Source organism: Alligator mississippiensis, chromosome 5 (genome assembly GCF_030867095.1).
Source record: "Alligator mississippiensis isolate rAllMis1 chromosome 5, rAllMis1, whole genome shotgun sequence".
NCBI lineage: Eukaryota > Metazoa > Chordata > Crocodylia > Alligatoridae > Alligator > Alligator mississippiensis.
In genome coordinates, this window is record NC_081828.1 from 32,873,478 (window position 1) to 32,898,450 (window position 24,973).

The 24,973-nt window shown below is 40.7% G+C and overlaps 1 protein-coding gene across 1 annotated transcript in view; it reads left to right on the forward strand.

Annotated features, from left to right (window-relative positions):
* Positions 1 to 24,973, forward strand: part of BTBD8 (BTB domain containing 8) — a 74,162-nt gene that overhangs the window by 39,233 nt on the left and 9,956 nt on the right. The window contains exons 5-15 of the mRNA XM_006275080.4: positions 5,458 to 5,547; positions 7,733 to 7,813; positions 9,059 to 9,155; positions 9,768 to 9,856; positions 10,116 to 10,218; positions 16,616 to 16,798; positions 18,314 to 18,451; positions 19,735 to 19,864; positions 22,694 to 22,755; positions 23,512 to 24,226; positions 24,485 to 24,572. Coding sequence (XP_006275142.3) covers positions 5,458 to 5,547; positions 7,733 to 7,813; positions 9,059 to 9,155; positions 9,768 to 9,856; positions 10,116 to 10,218; positions 16,616 to 16,798; positions 18,314 to 18,451; positions 19,735 to 19,864; positions 22,694 to 22,755; positions 23,512 to 24,226; positions 24,485 to 24,572 — 1,776 coding nt within the window. The remainder of the gene's footprint in view (positions 1 to 5,457; positions 5,548 to 7,732; positions 7,814 to 9,058; positions 9,156 to 9,767; positions 9,857 to 10,115; positions 10,219 to 16,615; positions 16,799 to 18,313; positions 18,452 to 19,734; positions 19,865 to 22,693; positions 22,756 to 23,511; positions 24,227 to 24,484; positions 24,573 to 24,973) is intronic.

Here is a 24,973-nt window from a genome sequence, read left to right on the forward strand (position 1 = left end):
TAGCTCTTTGTATAAGTTCCTGTAAATATAAAGTGTTTCCATACCACAAGCCTCCTCAAGAGACTACAGCAACTCACTTCCTCCAAATGCTACTTCAGGCACAAACTACAGTGTTCAGCCAACAGCCGCGGCAAATTCATAGATTTCATAGACATTAAGGGCTGGAAGGGACCTTGCGAGATCGAGTCCAGCCCCCCCTGCCATAGGCAGGAAGTCTGCTGGGGTCATAGTTTCATAGTTGGTAGGGTCGGAAGGGACATGAACAGATCATCAAGTCCGACCCCCTGCCATGGCAGGAAAGAGTACTGGGGTCAAACAACCCTGGCAAGATGATCATCCTGCCTCCTTTTAAAGACCCCCAGGGTAGGAGCCAGCACCACCTCTCTTGGAAGTTGATTCCAAATACTAGCCGCCCTGACAGTGAAGTAGCGCCTCCTGATATCTAGCCTGAATCTACCCTCTGCCAGCTTGTGACTTATTTCTTGTCACTCCTGGTAGTGCTCGGGGGAACAGGGACTCTCCCAATGCCTTCTGGTCCCCCCAACTAGTTGGTAAATGGCCACTAGATCCCCCCTCAGCCTTCACTTATGGAGGCTGAACAGGTTCAGGTCCCTTAGCCTTTCCTCGTAGGGCCTGCCCTGCTGACCCCTCATCATGCGGGTGGCCCTCCTCTGAACCCTCTCAATGCTGTCCACATCTCTCCTGAAGTGTGGCACCCAGAACTGGACGCAGTACTCCAACTGCGGCCTGACCAGTGTTGCATAGAGGGGGAGGTTCACCTCCTTGGACCTGCTTGAGATGCATCTGTGGATGTATGACAAGGTGCAGTTGGCCTTCCTGACTGTGTGCCCACACTGTCGGCCCATGTTCATTTTGGCATCAATAATGACTCCAAGATCCTTTTCTGCTTCTACGCTGACAAGAAGGGAGTTCCCCAGCCTGTAGGTATGCTGCTGGTTCTTCCCCCCCCAGGTGCAGTACCTTGCACTTGTCAGTGTTGAAACCCATCCTGTTCTCATCCACCCACCCCTGTAACCTGTCCAGGTCCGATTGCAGCCTATTCTTCCCTTCTAGTGTGCGCACTTCTCCCCACAACTTAGTGTCATCTGTGAATTTGAACAGGGTGGTTTTTATCCACCCCCCCGTCCAAGTCGCTGATGAAGATGTTGAACAGTGCGGGCCCGAGGACCGAGCCCTGCAGAACCCCACTGCCCACATCCATCCTGGTCGAATAAGACCCGTCCACCACCACTCTGGGTGCGGCCCTCCAGCCAGCTAGTGACCCATCTTACTGTGTACTTATCGATGCCACAGTCTCCTAGTTTTTTAAAATGAGAATGGGGTGAGAGACAGTGTCAAAGGCCTTCCTAAAGTCCAGAATACTACATCCACTGCGACACCTGCGTCTAAGGATTTTGTGACCTGATCATAGAAGGCCACCAGTTTGGTCTGACAGGACCTGCCTCTAATAAACCCATGTTGGTTGCCCCTAAGCATAATCTCCCCTGCTGGCCCCTAGTGCACATGCGCCAGGATAATTCTTTTGAAAAGCTTCCCCAGGACCGAGGTAAGACTCATGGGCCCATAGTTTCCTGGGTCCTCCTTCCTCCCTTTTTTGAAATTGGGAACCACATTGGCCCTTTTCCAGTCCTCTGGCACCACACCAGAGCACCATGAGTGCTCGTAAAGCCGTGCCAGCTTCCTAGACAACGCAATGACCTCTGTTAATTCCCTCAGCACTCTGGGGTGGAGATCATCAGGACCAGCTGATTTAAATACATCCAGTCCCTCCAGAAGTTCCCTGACTAGGTCCTCACTGACCCTAGGCCTGGGGCCTACGGGGGTCCCGGTGTGGGGGGTGACCCAGTCCCTACTCAGGAAAATGGAGGCAAAGCAATTGTTAAATAAGTTAGCTTTGTTGTCTGGTGTGACGACCAGATTTCCTAGTGTGTCCTACAAAGGCCCCACGTTACCCGGTACCTTCTTTTTACCCCCTATACATTTAAAAAAGGACTTCTTCTTGTCCTTGATCCAGGTAGCTGGTCTGAGTTCTATCTCTGCCTTGGCTTTCCTGACTGCCCCACTACAGCCCCGAGCAACAGACGTATAGTCCTCCCTGGTGATGGCCCTTCTCTTCCTTTGGGTGTATGCCTCCTTTTTAGCTAGGAGATGTTCCCGTATGCTTTTGGTGAGCCATGGGGGCTTTTGCGCCCTCTTACCCCTTTAATTCATGTTGGGATTACCTCCCTTTGGGCTTGGAGGATCGTCTCCTTAAGGAACAACCACTCTTCTTGGACACCGAACTCCCCTCCCCTGCGGGTCCTCAGTGTCTCCCCGACTATTCTCCTTACCTCATTGAAATCCGCCCTCCTGAAGTCCGGGGCTGCTGCCTTGCTGCAGGCCTTTGCCACCTTGCACTGGATGGTGAATTCCAGCAGGTGATGATTGCTGTCGCCCAGGTGGTCGAGCACCCGCAGACCCCTCACCAGGTCATCGCCCATGGCCAGGACCAGATCCAACAAGGCATCTCCCCTCGTGGGGCTCTGCACCTCCTGGGTTAGATGGAGGTCCTGTATCTCGGCTAGGAATATACGTGAGCGGTCAATCCTGGCTGACTGGTCTTCCCAGCAGATGTCTGGAAAGTTTAGGTCACCCATGATGACCACATCCTTTGACCTAACTGCCTCCATGAGCTGACTTAAGAATTCCCGGTCTAGCTCTTCCCCTTGGTTGGGTGGTCTGTATTAGACCCCCACCGTTAAGTTCCCTTCCCCTCAACTTCCTTGTATTCTAACCCAAAGCACTTCAGTGTGCCCCTCCTCCGACCCAGTGCCACTTGTTGAGGATGTGTATTTCTCCTTGACGTAGAGCACCACATCCCACCTTTCCTCCTTGTCCTATCCCCCCTGTACAACCTATGGCCCTTGATATTCACTGCCCAGTTGTGTGTTGGGTCCCACCACTTTTCAGTGAGCCCCACTATGTCTGGGTTGGTGTTAGCTAGCAGAAGGGTAAGATCCTCCTGGTTGTTCCCCATACTATGAGCATTAGTGTAGAGGCATTTGAGGCCTCCTGAAGATGCATGCACTGCCCCCCTAATCTCAGTGCTACCCGGGCCCCTGTTACTTACCTGGGTATTAGTTCTGCTCGTCATCAGTCTAGGCTGGGCTGTCATTGTGGGTGACGCTTGGTTTAGTAGTCCAAGGCTTCCTCCGCCCTCGTCTTCCCCTTCCCCCAGCGAGCCTAGTTTAAAGCCCGCCAGAGGAGATCAGCCACCCTAGAAGAGAACACACACTTACCTTTGGGGGAAAGGTGAAGCCCATCCCATCCAAACATCTCTCTCATCCTGATGTGTGGATCGTTGTCTAGGAAGCTGAAGCCTGCCTCGAGACACCATTCCCGAAGCCACAAGTTGACCTCTCTGATGCAGGTCTCGTGTTGTCTTCCACGTCCGCTCACTGGTAGGACAGAAGAGAATACCACCTGTGCCCCTATGTCCTTCAGCATGCCCCTCAGAGCGTGGTAGTCCATCATCAGGTGATCAGGGCTTCTGGCCGCATCATTAGTGCCCACATGGATTAGGGCCATGGGGTAGTAATCAGTGGGCTGGATAATGGCCGGGATTGTCTCCGTCACATCCTGAATCTTTGCTCCGGGCAGGCAGTAGACTTCGCGTGTCGAGGGGTCCTGGCGACAGATGGGACCCTCTGTACCTCTCAGGATGGAGTCACCTCTGACGATCACTCGTCAAATAGGTCAAATGATCCTAGCAAGATAAGCACCCAAACGCCTTTACAAAGAGTCCAGAGTAGGTGCTTGCACCACTTCTGGGGAGAGTCTGTTCCAGATCCCGGACACTCTGACTGTAAAGAAGCTTTTCCTTGTGTCTAGTCCAAATTGGCCTTCCAAAAGTTTGTGGCTGTTAGACCTTGTTATCCCTTGGGGAGCCCTGGTGAACAATTCCTTAGCAGCTGCAAGAAGGTTAACAATGGAGTCCACCCCTCTGTCTCCTGGGCCACAGAGAAGTAGGGGAGCCCTTTTGCCAGCTATTAGACTATAGCATCTCTATGCTTCTGTTCCTTCATGCTTCTATTCCAGTGAAGAAAAATCAGCGTCGCCCTTAAGACATGCATCCCAATTTTGGAGGCCTGATTTTGGAGAGGAAAGGTATGCAAGTACAAGGATGGAACTGACAAAACTAGAGGGCTGTGTGTGGCTTTCAGGAGAGTAAATGGAAAAGATCATGCATGCATATTCAGAATTTATAGAATCATGTTTTGCATACTACGGGGCTGTTTTGGTCTGACGAAGTTCCTTCGGGGGTTAAGGATTTACTTAGATTTACTATAATATAGCCTCAAATATAATATGCACTTTGGCTTTAAAAGGCAGAATGAAGAAAAAAGATTTTTCCAGAGTTGTGGTTGCACAGAGCAGGGACACAGACTAATCTTTAGCTGACTCAGCATCCCTTTCCTGCATAATTAAAGCCAAATCCCTAGCTGCACCTGAAGATTGGTCTCCATGGGTGGGTCTGTGATTCTAAAAAGATATAAAGAGTCTATGCTAAACAGCAAAGGAGTTTGAGCCTAAAAGATTGTGAAATAAAGAGATGGGTTTCAGCTAACAGACTGAGGAAAGTTAGCTTGATTAGTAGAACATCAAGACCATTAAAAAGGAGACATGATATTTAACACCTGTAAAGTGAATAAGAATGAGCCATTAAGTCAGTGTCCAGAGAGATGATACAGTCAAAAACACTACAGCTGCTGCACTGTAAGTCATAAATCAAACCAAGGTGCTTCCCACTCTGGGCAGAAAATCAGCTTCCCCATTTAATACATGACTTCCAATTTTGGGGGGCTGATTTGAGGGGAAAAGGTGTGTGTTGTATGTTACATCTTGAGAAAATATGGTATTTTATTTTTATAAAATATTTATCATAGGAAAGTAGGACTGGAAGGGACCTGCTCAAGGTAGGATCATCCCCACCTTAACCATACCAGTCAAGTGTCTAGCTAACCTTCATTTGAAAGTGTCCAGGAATTTCTTTATTTGAATGAGTATACAAAAAGTATCGGAGAGAGATTTGGTATATACCTGTTTGTCTGAAATATTATATAAGTAATTTAATGCTATGCTGTAATAATAATGAAAAATATATCCCACTTTCTCATTTGGATGAGAAAGGGGTGTTTGTGACACCTTGATTTCTTCTGGTTTAAGTGGCTGTAAAAGGTGTGCTTGAAATTGGTTTTAATTGAAAAATATCAGCATAATAATTTTATTTGTTTCTGTTAGATATCTTGAGAGATGTTGTGAAAGATATTGGTCAAAAAGGTATGCAGTGCAGACTGAAATCTTGATGTACAAGAGACAAAAATCTGAGTCAATGTTAGCGTATAATAAATATTTGTATCTAGTGGAATAAAGTTTTGGGGTTTTTTTTCCTCTTAGAGCTATTTTATGTGCCAGATCTAGTTACTTTACTGCTATGCTGAGTGGAAGTTGGGCTGAAAGCTCCCAAGAGCACATTACTCTTCAAGGGTAAGCATAGTCTTTGCAAGTCTTACAGGACCAAAGGTAGGCAATTTAAAATCACTGCAAATACACAGTAACTGTGCTGCATACAAAGCAGTTCAGTGTAATCTGTTGTGATGATTTCTTTTTTTCTTCTGTGTAATATAATTGCTTGCAGTATTTTGATTTGAGTAAAATGCAATGGTTTTATCTTTTTAACATTGTCAATCCAGTGAGAGTAAAGTATTCACCAAACACAATGGTACTTAATCAGAACAGTACTTCTCACAATCCATATTTTAGTGTCCGTGGCCTGGGTGACACTTTTTTTTTTTCCCCAACTCATTTTGGTTAAACTGATTTATTCCACAAAAAGTGTCCTGAACACCTCAGCTGTTTTATAGATCTTTATAGCTGTGTGTATAATAAAAACTAAGCATATAAAGGCAAAGAAGCTGTTCAGTTTGGAACTCTCTTTTAGCTGCTTTGATTCAGCAGTATCATACACTAGGAAACAGGATAGTGTTTCAAATTATTTATCACCAGTGGTTGTCTGCTGCACAGTGTAGCTGCTTATGTGGAATAAATACAACTCTTTAAATGTTGTTGCATATTCCATGGATGGACTGAGGTTTTCAGTATCTCTGAGACCGTCAGTTCTGTCTTCTGTGCAAAACTGCATTGGATATTAAGGCTTTCATTACTATTTGTATCTGTTATGATCATGTATGTAATATATCATAACCTTGCTGTTTCATAAACAAAGCTAATAATCTCATGCAGCATTTTGCTATGGCAGACCCAGGTTTCTGTACAAAGAACAACCTTGTATACTTTGCATTATTATGAATGATTTGAACACACAGTTTTCTTCCAGTTTTCATCGTTCTATTTTCCTGTTTATTTAATCAGACTTCTCTGATATTACATATTTTTAATGCTAATAAAGCTGTTCAGTTTTACTTTTATTGGTTATGTAGCTTTAAAGTTATATAGCAATCTTTTTAGAAATCAAAGGCAGTTACCTTTTTTGCTCAACAAGTCATCTTTCTAAATAGTTAAGAAATTTCAGCCATTATTTTTGGTAAGACTTTCTTCTGAAAATTACCCTATTTAATCTTTTTGCAACTGTTTCAGTAATAGTGTCTCATTATTTTCAGGTAATAAGAGCTAACTAGATTCATTGTACTACCGTCATCTTTTATAGTTCAGTCTTCTGCTTTATGCAGATTATCTCAGTCTTTCTTAACTCATAAATAAATTGCATATGGCTTATTCTGAAATAATGAAAATGTTGCTTAAGATAACAGCTGTCAAGACAGCAGGGAAACCCTTTCTTGCTGTTTTTATGGTTATCCTGTGTGCTAATATATAGAGAGACAACTGTGTTGCCTTTGCTGCTTCGTGTGTTGCAACCAATTTTTTCTTTGTTTTTAGTCATCACTGTCTGTTGCTCAAACACATTTAATATTTGAAGGGGTCCCAGCATGCATAAGTTTTTTCTTCTTCCCCCGCCCCACCCTCTCCTTACCTAATGGGTGGTGGAATGGGAATTCCTGATGGTTCTGGGAATTAACCATAGTGACTAAGCTGAAAATTATCCTGAAAATTGTGCTAGGCAAGTAATATGAATGCATTGACTTTGATGAAATGTTAGGCTTACAAAAACCTTCTAAATATTTTGAGATGAGACTTTTCTTGTTACCACAGAAACTAATTGTGTTTTTATCAAAGTTAATGTTCAAATGTATTCTTAGAAATAAGAAACCCATAATATATTAAATTATTTCTAAAACTATTTTTAAACATGTATGACTAACATAAAAAATTGGGCATGTACTAGTGATATCTTTGGAAGGCGAAAATGTCTTCTTTGTACACATTATCTGTGTAAATAAACTGGAGATTAGAAAACCACCACAAATCCAAGCAGTATTTTTATTCTGTAGAAAAAATTAATCAAAGATTTAAAATACAATGGAGTTTAAATATGATTACTAAAATTAGTGAAGTTAGTTCCAAGATAAAGTCCTATTTTAGATTATAGTAATCTTGGATACTAATTGTATTACTCCCATTTCCTTTCCATAATTTGTTTCTTAGTGCGGTGAGTTGGCACTTCAACCTTTTGAATCATTTTCTATTTATAAAATGCAAACAATTTTATTTGAACATCTTTATTTGCAGTGATTTTTCTCTTTCTGTTTTGCAGCATAACCCATGTAGAAATGTGTGTCATCTTGAATTTTATATATGGAGGAATATTTGATCTTCCAAACAAAGCTGATGCTGGGTACATGTCAACTTTTATTATTTTTAATTGCACTTCTTGCCTATTCTGCTCCTTCTCAGTTCAGACTCTAATAGAAAATGCGTCCTGTAGTATCAGTAAGACAAAGGTGTCAAATATAATGATCATTATACCTAAACATACTTGAGGAAATTCCAAAAATAAAGTTGTAGGTGAAATCTTACTTATTCAGCAGCTACTGGAAAAGGTGGGCCAGCAACCCAGTAGAAAATTAGACTTGGAGAAAGATGTTTAGAATATGAACAGTACAGCAATATGGACAAAGTGTGATGATATTCTGTAACATTTAGTGGGTGCTCTTTTAAAAAGATTCTTTTAATGAGTGTTATATTCTATATATATAGAATAAATATATATATATATATATATATATATATATATATATATATATATATATTATTGTTTATAAACACTTAGATCTATAGCAGGGTTCAGTGTGTGTGTGTGTGTGTGTGTATAGAATATATTGTTTATAAACACTTAGATCTATAGCAAGAAGTTGAACAGAAACATGAAGCAACTATAGGCAGTCTTTTAATATTTAATGGTGCAAATCCTGTCTTCGTGGGCCCTGGGAAATCTACAGATCTTGGAACAGCATAGGACCCTCCTGTTGAGGGAGCAGGTGGGCAGTGCAATCACGTCAGGGGCACTAATTCAGCTGTTGCATGCATCTGTTCCCCAGTCCACCCACAGTCTATGAGGAAGTTTGGGTATCTGCAGATTCTGTGGATGCTCCGGGCCAACCCCAGAATTCTTCTTAACGGTGGCAATAATTGGAGCCATGTTTTATATAGCTTATAGTGCAGAAGCTCATGAAGAATTTTAGACATCTGCTGTCTCCCATTCTTGTGCTGTAGGTCTCCACTGGTTCTTCTGTTTATTGGGGCTCCTGTGCCTATTTAATTTCAGTGAGGGATGGTTAAAAGTAAGATTTGTTCATTATATTCCCAGGATGCTGCTTCTGCTAAAGGTTAAATTTCCAGTTTGCGCATTACTAATATACAATATTATGGCAAAAAAGATCCCAAGCAATTATAACAGGAGTTTTGAAATAGATATTATTCTTTACAATCTGTTATATAACACCTGTTCCTAAGTGCACTAGTAATGTCAAAAACATAAGTTTTGAATGTTAGAATCATTTGATTGATCAAACTTTATTTCCCCAAGATTACTAAAATGCTGAAGCTAATATATAATCTTTTTGTACTGCTCTTACTTAAGTCGAATACTGAGCATTGCAGATATGTATGGGCTAGATGGGCTGAAAGAAGTAGCAATCTATGTTCTGAAAAGAGACTACTGCAACTTTTTTCAAAAGGTAGGCATGTACCTGTCAACTTTTGTACTACTTTGTTAGCCATGATGCCCAGTGAGGAAGGATTTTTGTTCATCTCTTGCACCTAAAATAGATTAGATGTTTAAATAACCAAGTTTCCTTCTGCTAGGCAATATACTATATGTATTCAGTTCAGTGGAATTACTACCTGGAGATAAGGCTTGCAGAAGCAAGCACCTTGTTATGTAATTCCAGCGATATGCTAGGCATAGTTTGTAAACCATAACAGACAAAAACAGTATTCTACTCTACCAATTAAGCTTATATTGATATACTTTAAAATTTACCAATTTATATGGGGGTTGTAACAGAGAAAAGCTGTATCTTTGTATAGTTGGTTTTGTAGTAGTATATTCTGCTCAACTGATAGTAGAAAAATATAAGAGTTTTTACCTGAACTTGTTCACACTGAACCCTGCATTATTGCCACTGACCTCAGTGAAAGCAGGAGCAGGGGTATTTTGTATGAATTCACACAAATGTAAACACTCTCTCAACTAAAAATGCTTCTGCATAAATTGAATACCTGTATAGCTGTAGAGTTTCTAATAGTGTGAATGCATAGTAAGTATGATTATTTTCTAATAATTTTAGCCTATTCCTGGAAGACTGCAACCTATGCTAGAATGTCTGGCTATTGCTCATTCTCTGGGAGTGGAAAGCCTTTATGCTGGTTGCATGAAGTAAGTGAAATAATGCTTAATGGCTTATGCTATCCACTTTCACAGTTCATTTTTTAAATCAATGTATTTTTAAACATTGAACATATTTTTGCTACGTTTATTGTTTGTATTTGAACATAATTTTCCACAAATTTCAGGAAACTCATTTATGCTAACAGTAGTAAAAATATTAGAATAATAGTTTTGTAAAATGTGATGCATATCTACTTATTTAATATCTATACTTATTTAATTAAGCAAGACTCTCATTTTTTAATAGATGGATAGGAAAACATTTTGTAAAATGCTGGTCAGACAGGAGCTTTGCCAGTTTACCTGCTGAGCTTCAGAACAAGTGTCTTACTATGTTGAGTCAGTCTCTGGTAAGTATTCACTTGGTGTGCTTCATATAAAATGGAACTCAGTGGGGCCTAACTATATCTAAACATTTGCTCAGCTTCTCAGGCAGGTTTTTCAGTGTACACACACTGCAGCTATGTGGTTTCAAGTACTCCATGTAACTCTAACTTGGGCATGTCTGTATGAGATGTAGGGACAGCATGACTGCAGTATAAGACATGCTTAGTTCTCTAAGCTGAGGCTTAATACACCTTTACAATCATGGATTTCAAAAATAAATCAATAAGCTTCTTCCATTTTTTTCGTCACTCTGAAAAAGTTTTTGAGTAGCCCCTCAGCCTTCTTGAGTTCTGTGTGGTACCTATTCCCAAAGCTTCCCAAAACTGTAGTGTTCCCTGGTGGCCTGCAGAATTTTGAAGGCATTTTGGAAAAAAAGTCTACAGATATTCATTTTACTTGAACTACTGTATATTACGAAATCTTTTTTTAATACTGTGCAGCACTACTTTTTAACACTTATATGTGCATGATAATTAGATATGAATATATGTGATTCTTTCATCTGTCAGTCTTGGGAATTTAAATGTAAAAGCCAGTTGAATATACAGTGCTTTCTTTTATTTAACTTCCAAACACCACACTTGGCCTGGAGGAGAGTTGCTGTAGTTCTTTCATGAGTTTTTAGTCAACATTGAAGGGAGCATACAAGCAAAAGTTTTGATGTAGAGTACCAATGTATTTCTGCTGCTCCTGCCTAGCAAATCTTGAAAGAAGTGTGAAGAGCAAGAAGTAGATGAGCAGTGGAGAGAATATTTGGAAAGTCACTTTGATAGCTACGAGAAGCTAGAAACCTCTTAAGTGTTGAATGCGGATAAAGTAACATTGAAGTACTTATTCTTGGAGCCTTACAAACAGATGTTAACAATCAGTCATTTTAAATGGGCAGAGGTAACTCCTTCTTGAAGCTATTCATAATAATCTCTTACTTAAGGGAAAAAAATTATCTGAAGGGGTAAAATTCAAGATTGACCGGTAACTGCAAGGTGCTGATTTCGTAGGAAATTTTGAAAACATTTTAGGCATTTATACACATATTTTTTTGTCCTGTGATGAGCCAGAGATCTGCCACTTAGGAGCAGACTCATTTAATCAAGTCTGTTCCTTACACAAGATGATGCGAACTGCGTTGCGCCACATGCAGTCGTATAAGTAGCAAAATGCGCGCAGAAAATGGCGGCGGTGCATTTTTTAACTAAATCATCTTCTATGCGTTTTAGTTCAAAAGCACACCGCTACCATTTTCTCAGCGCTGACATACATTTTGCTGCTTATACAACTGCAAGCATTGCAGCACCAGGCGCTTTTTAAAGCACTTGGTGCGGCAGCACTTATATGTGTAAATGCCCTTTGAGCCAAATGTTGTTTCATCTTTATGTAAGTAGCACTTACATAGCTGTGTAAGGATTCTGTATGTGCTCGTATAGCTACATTTGTCCTGCACTTCCCTGTTAGTATGCCCAGAAGGCTGCAATCTGGCAGAACAGAATAGCATAGGTACACACATCACCCTGCATCAGTCCCAAAGCTGTAGTCACAGAGAAACCACAAGTACTTTGGGTTGGTTGGAGTGGGGGAGGGACTTTCCCACATTTTAATCCAGTAGTCTAAGGATTAGGGCACTTGGCCAGGGAATGGGAGACGGGTCCAGAGAGGGTTTGAACTTTCATCTCGCACTTCCAAGCACAGTGCTTTAACCACCAGGCTGTGCAGTAGGTATTTCCCGAAGCATTGTACAGCTCTCTTGAAGCAATTTCACTGTGCAGGAAGAAGCTATGTAGGGTCAGGAAGAAAGCAAACCTGTGTGAGGGTTGTTCATGAGATAGGCACTGGTGTGGAAAGGAGAGGGCCCCAAGTTCTGGCTCTTGGCCCCAGTGGCTGTTCTGCACTTTATTCATTGGATAGAATGAATAAAAAAGTTTGTCCCCTATCGGGTGGAAGAGCCTTTTCTCTTCCAGGGCAGAGCCAAAATCACTGAGTCACACTCCCTCTGTTTTCTCTGGCTACTTAGGTGCCACTTAAGATGTCCCAGCCACTGCATGGAGTATCCCCCACAGTGGGGAGATCACAAAGGTTGTGATTTCCCAGCCTCAGGGGTCCATTGCGCTCCCCAGTAGCTGAGAGATCAGAGCAGCCGCGCTCCCCCAGCCACAGACAGCCTGCACGTACAAATTTAAAGCTGGATATAAACCAGCTATAACAGGGGTCGGCAGCATTTTTGAGCAGAATGCCAAAAACACCTGTAACCTCGGTTTGTAAGATCTTGGCGCACCAGAGGTGAACAGCGGTGGCAGCTGTGAGGGGCCTGTTCCGTGTTGTGGCAGTGCAGTCCCAGCCTATTCCCCAATATCTGTACCAAGGCGCACATGCCAAGCAAAATGCCTTTGCGTGCCATGCACTGGCACCCATGCTGGGGGTTGCCTACCCCTGAGGTATAAAGTTTATTACACATTTTCGAGCAGTAACTTTATAGCTGGTTGGACCTTTTTAAGGTGCTGTAGTTAATTTGCAGGTATAACTAGTCTAGATTTATTGCACAATTAACAAGGTACTTGCATAATAGATATAATGTGTAGCTATGTAGAGTGGAGGCCTTAGACATGTACAGGTAAAACAGGATTTGGCCCATTATGTTTCACTGGAAGCACTAAATGGAAGTTTAGCCTACCTAGTGTCTTACAAAAAAGAGGAAGTGATTTTTGCCTTGTAAATAGAAGCCTGATCCTGCGGTATTAAAGAAGCTTGCAGATGTGTCCAGTGGAAGCAAGTCTGAAACAGTAACGTAATTAAGGTGGGGTGAGCAGGCCAGTGGTCCCAGGCATCACTTTGGTGGGGGAGAGATGGGAAAATAGCAGCAGCACCTGCAGCTGTGTAATTGTTCCAGCAGCATAGCAGCAGTCAGAAATTGCTGCTGCCTCCATGCATTGCAGGTGCCCTGGGTGCACAGCTGACTTGCTGAGCACCTCAGGATTGAAGCTTTATCTAACCTATGCTAGATTGTTTATTTTTTTGTCACACAAGTAAGCAAAATCGGTTTTGCCCATCTGTGAATAGTATATTAGGGGCAAAGCTAATTGAACTAGGACTTGTTGGAACTTTAATTATATCTGAAAGTATGCACAAATACAGACTACTTTTTATTTAGCTTTTGGTAAGTGTGAATCTGAGCTTGCCACATCTTTCTGTGACTTCTTTATTTGAACTTCCTACTTTTCTCTGCAGTCAGAGCGTAGTGCATCAATCAGCAACAGTCTGGAGCCACAGGTCGGAACAACCCGGCTTGGGTCTAAGGTGGGCCAGCGTTCCAACCTGGCTGCAGCTGCTGCAGGTTCTGACTTACTGCAGTGTAGGTGAAGCTCCCATCTGCCCAGCCCCAGTGCAGCTCCTTGCAGCCTATTCTCAGCATGGCCAAAGCCCTTACCACCAAGGCCGTTCAGCTTCGCAGGTTAAGTCCAGTGGCTTTGTGTGTTGGATGATGCCAATCTCTCTGGCCTAGTGAATGTAACCAAATAAAAGGCTTTTTGAACCACTGGCATAAGGATATTTTCCATTTCCTAAATTGTTTTTCACTAATCTGTTTCTGCTTTCCCAAAATATCTTCTCCTTTCATGACACTTAAGAGATTCATAGAAGTTAGGGGCTGGAAGGGACCTCACGAGATCGTCAGGTCCAGCCCCCCTGCTCTTATGCAGGAAAGACTGCTGGGGTCAGATGATCCCAGCAAGGTGTGCGTCCAGGTGTCTTTTGACGATCTCCAGGGTAGGTGGCTGTACTACCTCTGTGGGGAGTCTGTTCCAGACTCTGGACACTCAAACCATAAAGATGTTTTTCCTTGTATCCAATCTGAAGTGATCTAGTAGTTTATGTCCATTATTCCTTGTCTTCCCCTGAGGTGCCTTGGTGAACAGATGCAGACTGTCACCAAGTCCCCCCCTAAGTCTCTTCTCCAGGCTGAACAATCCCGTGTCTTTCAGCGTCTCCTCATATGACCTGTTATCCACACCTCTAATCATTCATGTGGCCCTCATTTGGACTCTTTCAAGCTTCTCCACATCCTTTTTGAAGTGCAGTGCCCAGAACTGGATGCACTACTCCAGCTGTGGCCTCACCAGTGTCAAATAGAGTGGGAGGATAACATCGTTAGTCTTGCTTGAGATGCATCAGTTGACTCATGCCAGTATATTGTTCACTCTGCCAGCTCTAGCATTGCACTGATAGTTCATGTTCATTCTGTGGTCGATCATGACCCCCTAGTTCTCTTTCAGTCATGGTGCTAGCTAGTGTAGCACCGCCAAGCCTGTAAGTGTGTTGCAGATTATTTTTCCCCAGATGGAGCACTTTACATTTTTTAGTGTTAAACATCATCAGGTTTTGATCCACCCACCTTACAGGCCTGTCCAGGTCAGTCTGTATCCTCAGCCTGTCTTCCAGCATGACCTAGAAGTGGACTGGAAGTACTTTTGGTCCACTTCCGGGTCTGCTATTGAGCGCACAGGGCACCCCGCCCCCCCTCCCGGCTTGGAGATCAGCCATGGGGGGACTCCAGGTGCCCCTCCAAACCCAGGAGGCACCAGTTTCCAAGTTGCTGGGTGGGGAGGGGAGTCCCCCGTGTGCTCTGCGGCAGACCTGGCAGTGGACCGGAAGTGCTTCTAGTCCACTTTCAGGTCTGCCACTGAGTATGCTGGGGACCCCCCTGCACTCCCGTGGGATGCTCCATCTGCTCCACCATCTCAGGATTCATGAGCCGCCTGATACCTTGATGTAAGTAGAAAAAACAGATAAAGCTGTGTCTATGGCCGAATCGTTGAATCTCTTCAAATCAGAAGCCTCTGATTTAATTCAATTTGGAGAGATTAATGGGTCTCCTGATTCGATTTGGATTTGGAGATTCAGCCACTGAATCGAGCCGAATCTCCTCCGAGTCGTATCAGCGACTGAAGCTTCGCACAGCCCTGGGGGATACCACTGGTCACCTTTCACCATGTTGACTCAGTTCTGTCTATTAACAGTCTATGGGTCCAACCTCAGAGCCAGGTTCATAGCCACCGGCCTGTTAAGTTGTTGAGGCCACAATTTCCCAATTTTACCATGAGGACATTGTGGGAGACCAAGTTTAAGGCCTTTTTAAAATCTAAGTATAGCCATCAACCTCATTTCCCTTATTAAGGTGGTGAGTTGCCTGATCATAGAAGGACATGAGGTTGGTCAGGCATGACCTGCCCACAACAAAGCCATGTTGGCTGTCGTTTAGAATACTCCTTCTCTGTTAGCCTGTTACTGGTGGATTCTTTGATAAATTTTTCCAGGATTTTTCCAGGAATCGATTAGCACTAGAAATTTGGATTCCTTTACTGATTCATTAATATTTTGTTCCCATTTAGAGGAACACACAAGATGCCAATTATAGAAAATACTCTTTAGCTTTGGCAGCACTTTAAAATCAAGACAACAGGAAACAATTTTATGAGGTTTGAACATATTGTACAGTGTATCAGCTGACCAGCCAGGTCATGTACAGGAGGTTTTTAAATCTATTTTACTTTGTTGGTTAATGATAAATTGTGAATTGGTTTTAAACTGAGTTAGCACATGGTAGCGCAGAAGATGAGGCCTCATCTAGGTACTTAGATTAGCACTATGGTCCCAAAGTCACAGAATATCTGAAGTTAAAAGGAAGAAATATTAGGAAACTAGATGTATTTAAAACAAATATTCTCCATTGGTATCAGATCACTCCCTTGTATGAGTAAGTTAGATGTTGAGGAGGGTAAAGGAAAATAAAACTGTCGTCTAACAATTGCTTCCTTGTGTGGGGAGGAGCATTTAGTGTTTGCTCTGTTATAGAAGAAGCGAAGGGGCTCAGACCAGGAAAATGCTAATCTCTAGGGATCTACTGGAGGCTGAGCCATCTGCACTGAGGCTGCTGCACTACCTTCCAGCCACCTGGAACTCTCCCTGCTCTTTTTACCAACATGGTATTACATTTTCCTGTGACATAAATAGATCTCTGTCCTTTCCAATTACAGTTTCCTTTCCTTCAGTTTAGCGTTTGGCATTTGTTCATGAATCTGCCTTCTCTTCAGCACCAAAACGTAATATTAAGTAGTTGGAAAAAGCAATGAAACCACTTATGCAGATGTTCTCACTTCACTGGAGAACAATAGAAACTGCTGAGATTTTTGTTTTACCTTTTTAAAAAATCTTTTAAATGTTAATGTAGAATTAATTAAAATCCAAGTACAAATTAAGAAAGGAAAATTTGCTAAGGATGATCATGTAAGTATTCAGTTACTGAATAGGTGTTACTTTAGAAGCAGTAGTTCTTTGAGTTACTACTCTAATAGATGTTCTTTTTATTTGAAGAGCCACAAAAATGCCGCTTTTCTTTTAATGGAAAGTGATCGGCTGCTCAGTAGTCTTCCCCAAGTGAAATGGACTGAAACAGCTGTCGCAATGGCATCCAAGCTGCAAGAGGAATGCCTAACATTTATTGTAACAAACTTTTTGCAGATAATACAAAGTGAAAGTTTTTACATCTTCTTGCAGGTAAAGTGCTTACAAATTCTGTTCCCCTTTTCCTAAAGAAATAAATGGTATTGTTGTACTTTGTCTTGTGTTGGGGAAATTCACCCCAGCATGCCAGGGTGCTAAACTTTGCAAAATAACTTCAGCTTCACTTTATATTCATATTTATTTAAGAAATAAATATTTAGGGCATGAGTAAATTATGAGGGTTCCTGAAGGAAACTAAGGTGCTGGTACTAAGAATGGTTATGTTCTCAGCGTTGAATACAGGTGTTAGTAGTTCCACAGTACTACGTCTGCTTATAGAGTTAGCACACTCAATAAGTGTTCCCAGAAAGCTCCCAGTATGGCCGCATAGACACAGAGGAACAATTATAAATACAAGCAAGTACTCACAGGATGCATCTACATGAGACGCTTTACTAATGTGCAATCTAATTTGCAGTAAAGTGTCACCATCAACACATACACAGCAATTACTGTGCAGTAGATTAATTTAATGCGCTGTTTGCTAGTATCCATGGGTATAGGTACTAGAAAATGGCATTTTAACTAATGTGCCGAAGCACGCATGTCGACACCAACCAGGAGCAAATTGCTTCCGGTCAGCCCAGGCAGCAGGGGACCACAACTGCTGCCTGGCTAAGCCCCAGAGGGAAGATGGGGGGGACCTGTCCTGGCTCAGAGGGCAGCTCTTTCTCAGCCACACAGAGATCAGTGCTGGCCCCAGGGAGCAGAGGGGAGCTGTCCAGCTCTGGCAGGGACAGCTTGGGGCTGGCCCCAGTCTCTGTGCAACAGGGATGGAGCTTCCCCTAGAGCCAGAACAGCTCCACCCCAGAGCCCAGGCCTGACTCCCATCTGCCTGCCAGCCCAAGGCTAGCACCCAGGGGAGCCTGGAGCTTCCCCTGGCTGCTGCAGGGGAGCAGAGCAGGGCAGAAGCAGCCCTGAATTAGGCTGCTCCCATTGGGCTTTGTTTACTCATGACACGGGTGCACATGCAGACGCGCATCCTTACGCACCTCAATTTCCTGCACGGATAATTCAGGAGCATTAATTGTATGTATAGATGCACCCAATTTCTTTCAACTTAATCATGAATTGATAGGGGGTAGCAATGCTAAAGGCAGTCATTTTAATTGACAAGACGTCCCTAGTATTTCCTGGTAAGAGCTTGTCTAGTTTTACCCAGCACTGTTCATTTCCCTAACAATACAAAGATTTGGCAATTTGCAGAGATGAGTCAAAAATTATATATGGATGTGTCAAAACTACCCTTCTCATGGTTTCAAGTTTGTATATGTTATAAATTCAGCACCAGCTGTTTGTTCCTAAATTTTTGTTCATTGTGATGATACAATTCCAAGAGTATTTATAATGCAAAAGTATACTTTGTTGGGATGGGAGATGGATAAACAGAGAGATTTTTGGGAAAGCTTCTTACCAGCAAAGTCACAGTATGCCTTTTCTATTGGGCAGTGTTTCACATCTGAAGTATACTTCTTGTTTGAAATTATTGCCTTTTTGTTGTTTCCTTAGGCACAGGCAATGAGCAGCAAACCTGATCTCCTAGAACAAGTTTTTAAAGCAATTGAAAAAAACATTAATATTGAAAACAGCTGTTTTCTTATGATAGCTATGGACACTTTATTGAGCTCCACAAATGTGAAGGAGATGGTAGGTTTTACCACAGTAATGGATAAAGTATTGCATACTATTCAATATAGCAGACTGTATCAAACTTCTTTTGTGTAAGCGTTCAAATCAGATTCTGCAGTTTGAGCTCAGTGGTACCAGTCCTACAGTGGGATCCATGCACTTACACCTGTATAAAGGTGTAAGGGACATAAGGAAGGACTGCTTTACTGTCTGAGTCTCCAGAGTCTGGAATCAACTCCCCCCAGAAGTGGTGCAAGCACCTACTCTGGACACATTCAAGATCCATTTGGATGATTATCTTTCTGGGGTCATCTGACCCCAGCTGACTTCCTGCCCTTGGGCAAGGGGGGCTGGACCAGATGATCTTGCGAGGTCCCTTCCAGTCCTAATGTCTATGAAAGCCCCGTTGAACACATTGGACCTGCTAGCACTTGTGCATATTATATTTTTTAAATGTAAAAATATTTTACAGTGCACATGGCAACAATAACATATATCATATAGATCTTATGTGCTGGGGAAACTATATAGAACTATATAGATCTTATGTGCTGGGGAAAATACTGTTTAACATTCACTACCATTCTAAATTTATGACCAAGAAAAAAATTATTTTAAAATTAAATTACCTCTTATTTACCATGGGGGACAGGGCTTACTGGTATTTACTTTTTTTTAAGTCTAGCAAATAGGAAGATTGGTGTTGGGTTTTTTTTTGTTTAGTTTGCTTCAGGTCTTTTTTATTTTAATGCTATATTTCCTTTGGAACAAGGGTTTTTCATCTGTGGGGGCTTGTTTGTTTTTGTTTTTTGGGCTATGGGTACTGCCACAATAAAATAGTATGTAATACTTGTGAATTAAGGTTCACTATAAAGCCAATATTAACATTTTGAGTAGTGTTACATTCAAAAAAATTTGAACTACTGCAATCTAGTGCTTTTGTGGACTTAGTAAGTGCAATGAAAATTTAATCAGATTCATTATTGTCCCCTAGAGTATTTGACCTTGTCGTGACAGAGCTGATAGTAAAAAGCTCTGAAGGGGCTCATAAACAAAAGATGAATTTGATGGTTTATGATGTTTTAGCTTGTGTGGGAGTGGCTTGGTTTCAAAATGTGTAAAATTATGGTGGCAGACAAAAAGCTCTCATGAACAGTATCTACATCTAGTAGGCAATCGTAAAATATAAGTGATGACATCATTGATCTAGCTTAGGGACTAAGTAGATTCTGAAAGGAATAATGACTGGTTGCTATGACAATATGCCTCTCACCAGCTGCTGATTTGTTACTTGAACACAGGGTTTTACGTGCAAGATCCAGGTTCTGCGTGATAAGCTGTGGATATTCCTAGTTCAGTCTTTTTATGCTGTTCGTCACACAGAAAGCTGGAAGTTGATGAAGCCAGACGACCAACAGAAAATACAAGCAGGTATGTGAGCCATCGAAAAACAACTACTACTGTATAATGGTAATGTGTTTAATACAAAAAATGCTGGCAGTTTTGGCAGCTGCTAATATATGTGTGTGTGTATGTATGTATATAGGATTGATGCTGTAGGTTTTAAGTGGCATTTTAGAATTGAAAGCAAAGATAAGCTACTTAGTCAGTTTAAAGCTTGGAAATGATTAAACCGTTTTCTTTGAATAATCCTTCCTCGCTTCTGTTTCTACTGATATGCAAAATGGAAATCAAAGATATATAGGCTGAGTCTGTTTTTGTTTGCAGCTACTCTAAATTATTAATAATATTGAATAGGATTAAAGAAAAATGGTTTAAATCTCTCTCTTTAAGCTGACAAGCATTATGGAAAAATTAAATCTACACAAAGCAGATTACTAATTCTGTGAATTTATTTCTATTTTTTTTAATCTGTTGTTCATATTACTGTGTAAAGACTGTTCATCTCGTGTATAATAGTCATCTCATGTGGACTCTGAATAGATATAGATGGCTTGACTTCACAATTGATTGGTATTGTGATACTGTATGTGCTGCTGCAGAGAGATCCCAAGGAGCTGCATAGTGTTCTCTAAAAATTTTAATGGGCAGTACTTTAAACAAAGGGAGTTTTTATGCTGAATGTTTCTTTGTTTTCAGATGTCTGGAAAGAAATTTTAAGGGTACAGAACTGATAGTAGCTTCAGGGCCATGGTTGAATAATTGCTTCAATAATGAAATGTTTTTTAAAGGGAAAAATGTTGCATTACGCTCATTTAAATGGCCCTTTTCTAAAATTCAGTCACTTTTGATTATGAGGTAAGACATTTTAATTTTTATTAACACACAAGCAAAATATATATAATCTGCTTGTAGTGAAAAAATTGTGTGTTTATAAATGGGTATGAGCTAGATGAAAAAGGAATTGTCAGTTTTTATAAGCATGGTTTAGAGGTGTAACCAAATGAGGTTTGACTGGTACTTTCTGAAGCAGGTCCCTGATTTCTTTCTGCATTGTAGAGCACTTCGGAGCTCGGGGACAGTTTTCAGAAATAGAAGCATTTCTGAGTATGTATTTGTGTCCTCATTCTAACTGGCATCTGAGGTTGTTTTGTACTAGGGCTTTATATGCCAAGTAGTATATAGATCTGTGTTCATAATGTGGGTATCATTCAATCCTTGATGGTAGCAAAAACGGTCAGGTTTTAGATTATATGGTTTTAACACAGACTGTTGATAGTCTCTATATGTTTTCATTAAATTATCACATAATGTAAATCTTTCACTGTGTACATCTTTTATTATAAGAACAAGGATATGGTCTTGTTAGAGGAATCTTCATTTTTATGTGAGATTTATTTGGAATCATTTAAATCAACTTTCACCTTAAGAAAATTTCAGGTAATGCTAAATTCTGGAAAGACCACATTTTCTGGAATTCTTGATCAGATAGGGGGAAAAATCCAAAATGAAGATGGAAAGGTGCCATGTTTTCTCTTGCTCACAGTATTTCCTGTGTTATCCTGAGCTCAAATTTGTGAAATTTGTATAAAATATTGGTGTGTGTTTATGTGCAGAGTCATTGCTGAAAAGGGATGAGATCCCTTTGGTGCCATTTTCAGCATCCTGCCTTTTCTTATAGGCTTTCTATAGAGCTATATACAGATGCTTTATAAAACCCAACATGAGAATTCAACAGAATTTTCAACTGACAGTTATACATGATTTTTTTTGTCCATCTAAAGAGTATGCTGTAACACATGAACAGGAAATGCTTTAACCCATTTTTTGCAACCAAAGAATTGTTATTTTCAAAAATGAATCTTTCTCCATTCTGTGTCTGTACTATATATGCATATACCTTTTCTATCTAACACAAGCTCTATTGATCTGAAGTTTGTATTGAAAGATGTTCCCAAGATGTTGTACAGTAATTTGCTTTTTCATGTATAGCCTTGCTAAATTAATTATGTAGTACTATGAACATTGCTTTACATAGAAAAGATGCATTCTTTGCCCTGAAAAGCTTACATGATGACCTTAAGATCACTCAGAAAATCTATGCTATGTCCTTACTGGGCACACACAAATATGTGGGCTTTATAGCTTTTAACAGTGTATACTATTGAGATGATTTAAGAAGATAAATCTGTTGCTTAAATTGTGTAAATATAAATGTCTGAGTGGCAGGATGTATAGCAGTTGATTAAAGCTGATTAATTGAAATTGATTACTTTGAGAATTTCATCTTTTTTGCACACTTTTGTTCACCTTTAATCTGAGCCTCTAATCCAATCTAATCCAAGTCTGTATACACCCCAGACACTGTGTGAACTAAGTCTTATGTATTTTGGAGGTACGGAAGATGTAGATGAAGAAAAGAGATATTAAACAACTTGCCCAAGGCTGCACCAGAAGTCTGTTGCATCTTGTTATAGACAGAGTCAGTGCCTATTAATAGGGACATGCCAGCGTTCTGCTGCATGGATGTTTCTGTTTTAGAGAGCATCATCTGAATTATGTAGCAGGGAAATACTCCCATAGGAAATGTTGCTGATAGGCAGCTGTTGCTCTTACCAAATGAGGCTGCAAATGAGCATTGACTGCACCGGATGTCCCAACTGGTAGTCTTGTATTTTGAACTCGCTTCTGTCCCCATTTATTGTTTTCCCTAATGCCAAAATTAATCTTTCTTGACCAACTCTAGGATTGCATGCGCGCACGCGCATGCACACACACACACACACACACACACACACACACACACACACACACTCTGTTTCCTGTTAATAATAAAAAGGTGCTTTTTCCCCCATGCAGCTGCTTTTGACAAAGGTGATGATCGAAGACTTGGCAAAAAACCTATATTCACTAGCTCACAGGTAAACACTTAGACCCTTATACTTAAAAAAAAAAATCCTATAAATAACTCATATTGTTCTTGGTTTCCATTTTGTGACTTGTGTATACCAACTGCTAGAATGTAATTTACAATAATCATATTTCCCTTCATTGTTGAAACAGTTTTTCATCATAATCAGCTTTCTGTGTTTGGTGGGGATTGACAGGAGTCTATACTTTCACAGTAGTGGGACAGAATAGAAAACAAGTATTTTTGTTCAGAAGCCTTCTCACATTATTTGTTCGTACATAATGGAACTGTGATTTCTAGTTCCCAAAAGAAGTTGTCTTGCTACTGAGCAAATGAAGCTATCCCACTATCTTAAACCATCACTTAATCCAGTTTGCTACATTCCCTGTTAATCTGCTTACCCTGAAAGAGGTTTACATGGTCTTCCACAATTGTTGTATTTCAGAATCATGCCCAAAATGACTTCATTACATGCCAGAAAAGGCATATGTGATATGGACGTTAGCCATGTTAGTTTGAAGTCAGGCAGAAGGCAAGGGAGAGATGTATGAGTTGTATCTTTACCATGCCTTCTACATATTGTTGAAAGCCATTTGAGCTTCACAGTTTGGAGGAGTTTTTCTATTTCTCCTTCTCCAAATGTATTAGTTCAATACTAGATTCATGCTAAATTAGAGGAATAGCTGTGTTTCAAGAAATAAAGATAATGCATATTTTTCTTTGTTGCTGAGTGTCTTCTGTTTTTGTTTTTGGGTTTTTTTTCCAGCTAAACAGATGTGTCACTGACTCTGATATAAAGCATACTTCTTGGAAAGTAAAAGGCAGGAGAGACTGTTTGGGTGATACCTCCATTGATCAGGATAAAATGAAATCTGATGGATTAGGAGCATCTGGACACACAGCAAGTACCAACAGAAACACTGCTAATAAACCCTCAAAACATGATGAACTAAAAGGAAAAGATAGTAAAAAAGCAGTTTCCAAGGTTACAAAAGATTCAAAACCTGGGGAAAAAGTTGCTTCACCGAAAGCTAGAGCTGTTATTAAACCAAAACTAGAAAATAATGGAAATGTGAAAGCTGAAAGCTTGGTTACCAAGCCAGAGTCTGAAAAGTCCTTGTCTGCAAGTGGACAAAAGAATTCAGGAAGTGGAAAAGGAGTAAAAAATCAGGAAGGAAAAATTGCAGGTGCCAGACCTAAAGTGCTTGCTGGAAGTTCAAGTGTACAAATCAAAACAAAGCCATTGAAGAAGACCTCGGGGAAGGAATCTCCCTCCCTAGTAACAGGGGCAGGAACTCCTAGCAAGTTAACAAACTCAAGCCCAGATTTACAGATTTCCAGTGAACAGACAGATGAACCCAAGGATAAAGCACTAAATGAAGGGAAAAAACATAATGATAATAAGAGATCCCCTACTGACTCGCCACAGGCAGGTTCTAGTCTGAAAAACAGTGTGGAAAGTTCCAGAAATTCTACACCAGGTTGGTTGTGACCATCCCCAAGCTTATTTTTATAATGAATGCAAATAACAAATAGTGATGTTACAAAAAACATGTTATTAAGGGGTCTTACTTGAATTTTAAGAAACAGGACAGAGGATGGGGGCGGGGAGAACAATGTATGCTGATGTCATAAAGGGTTCAGTTCTTTCATGTATGCCATTTTAAATATCTGACCATTGTATGTTAATACTTACTGTAATTTTACCCTTTAACTAATTTTTGTTTCATTTACAATAGTGAAAACAAAGGCTGCTTTGAAGACAACTAATGGAGCTACCAACAAGAAAAAAGTTAATGAACCCGAGGCTAATATTTCAGCACAAAGGTGTGTTAGAATTGTACTGCTATTTATTTGTGCACATATACTTAATTGATTAATTAATGTAAGTGTCATCAAATTCAAATTCTTTTATAACTATGCATTTTGTAAAATATTTGTCTATTTTACATTGTTAGCAAGAAATAGAAACAGCTGCAGAATTTTTTTTTTGCTGAGATAAAACTGGTCTTGCCTCTGAGTTTGGGCTGTTTTAGGTTAGTTACTTTGGCAATGTCACAGGCCATTCATAATTTAGAGAGTGGAACAGTGAGTAATCTTATAAGATGTTGAGAACTAGAAACCATTGAAATTGATTAGATGGAACTACAAAATCAGAGAGCAAAATCATTATACATTGCATTTATTGCACACTTCATATTAAGATACATACAGAACTACTACTTGTT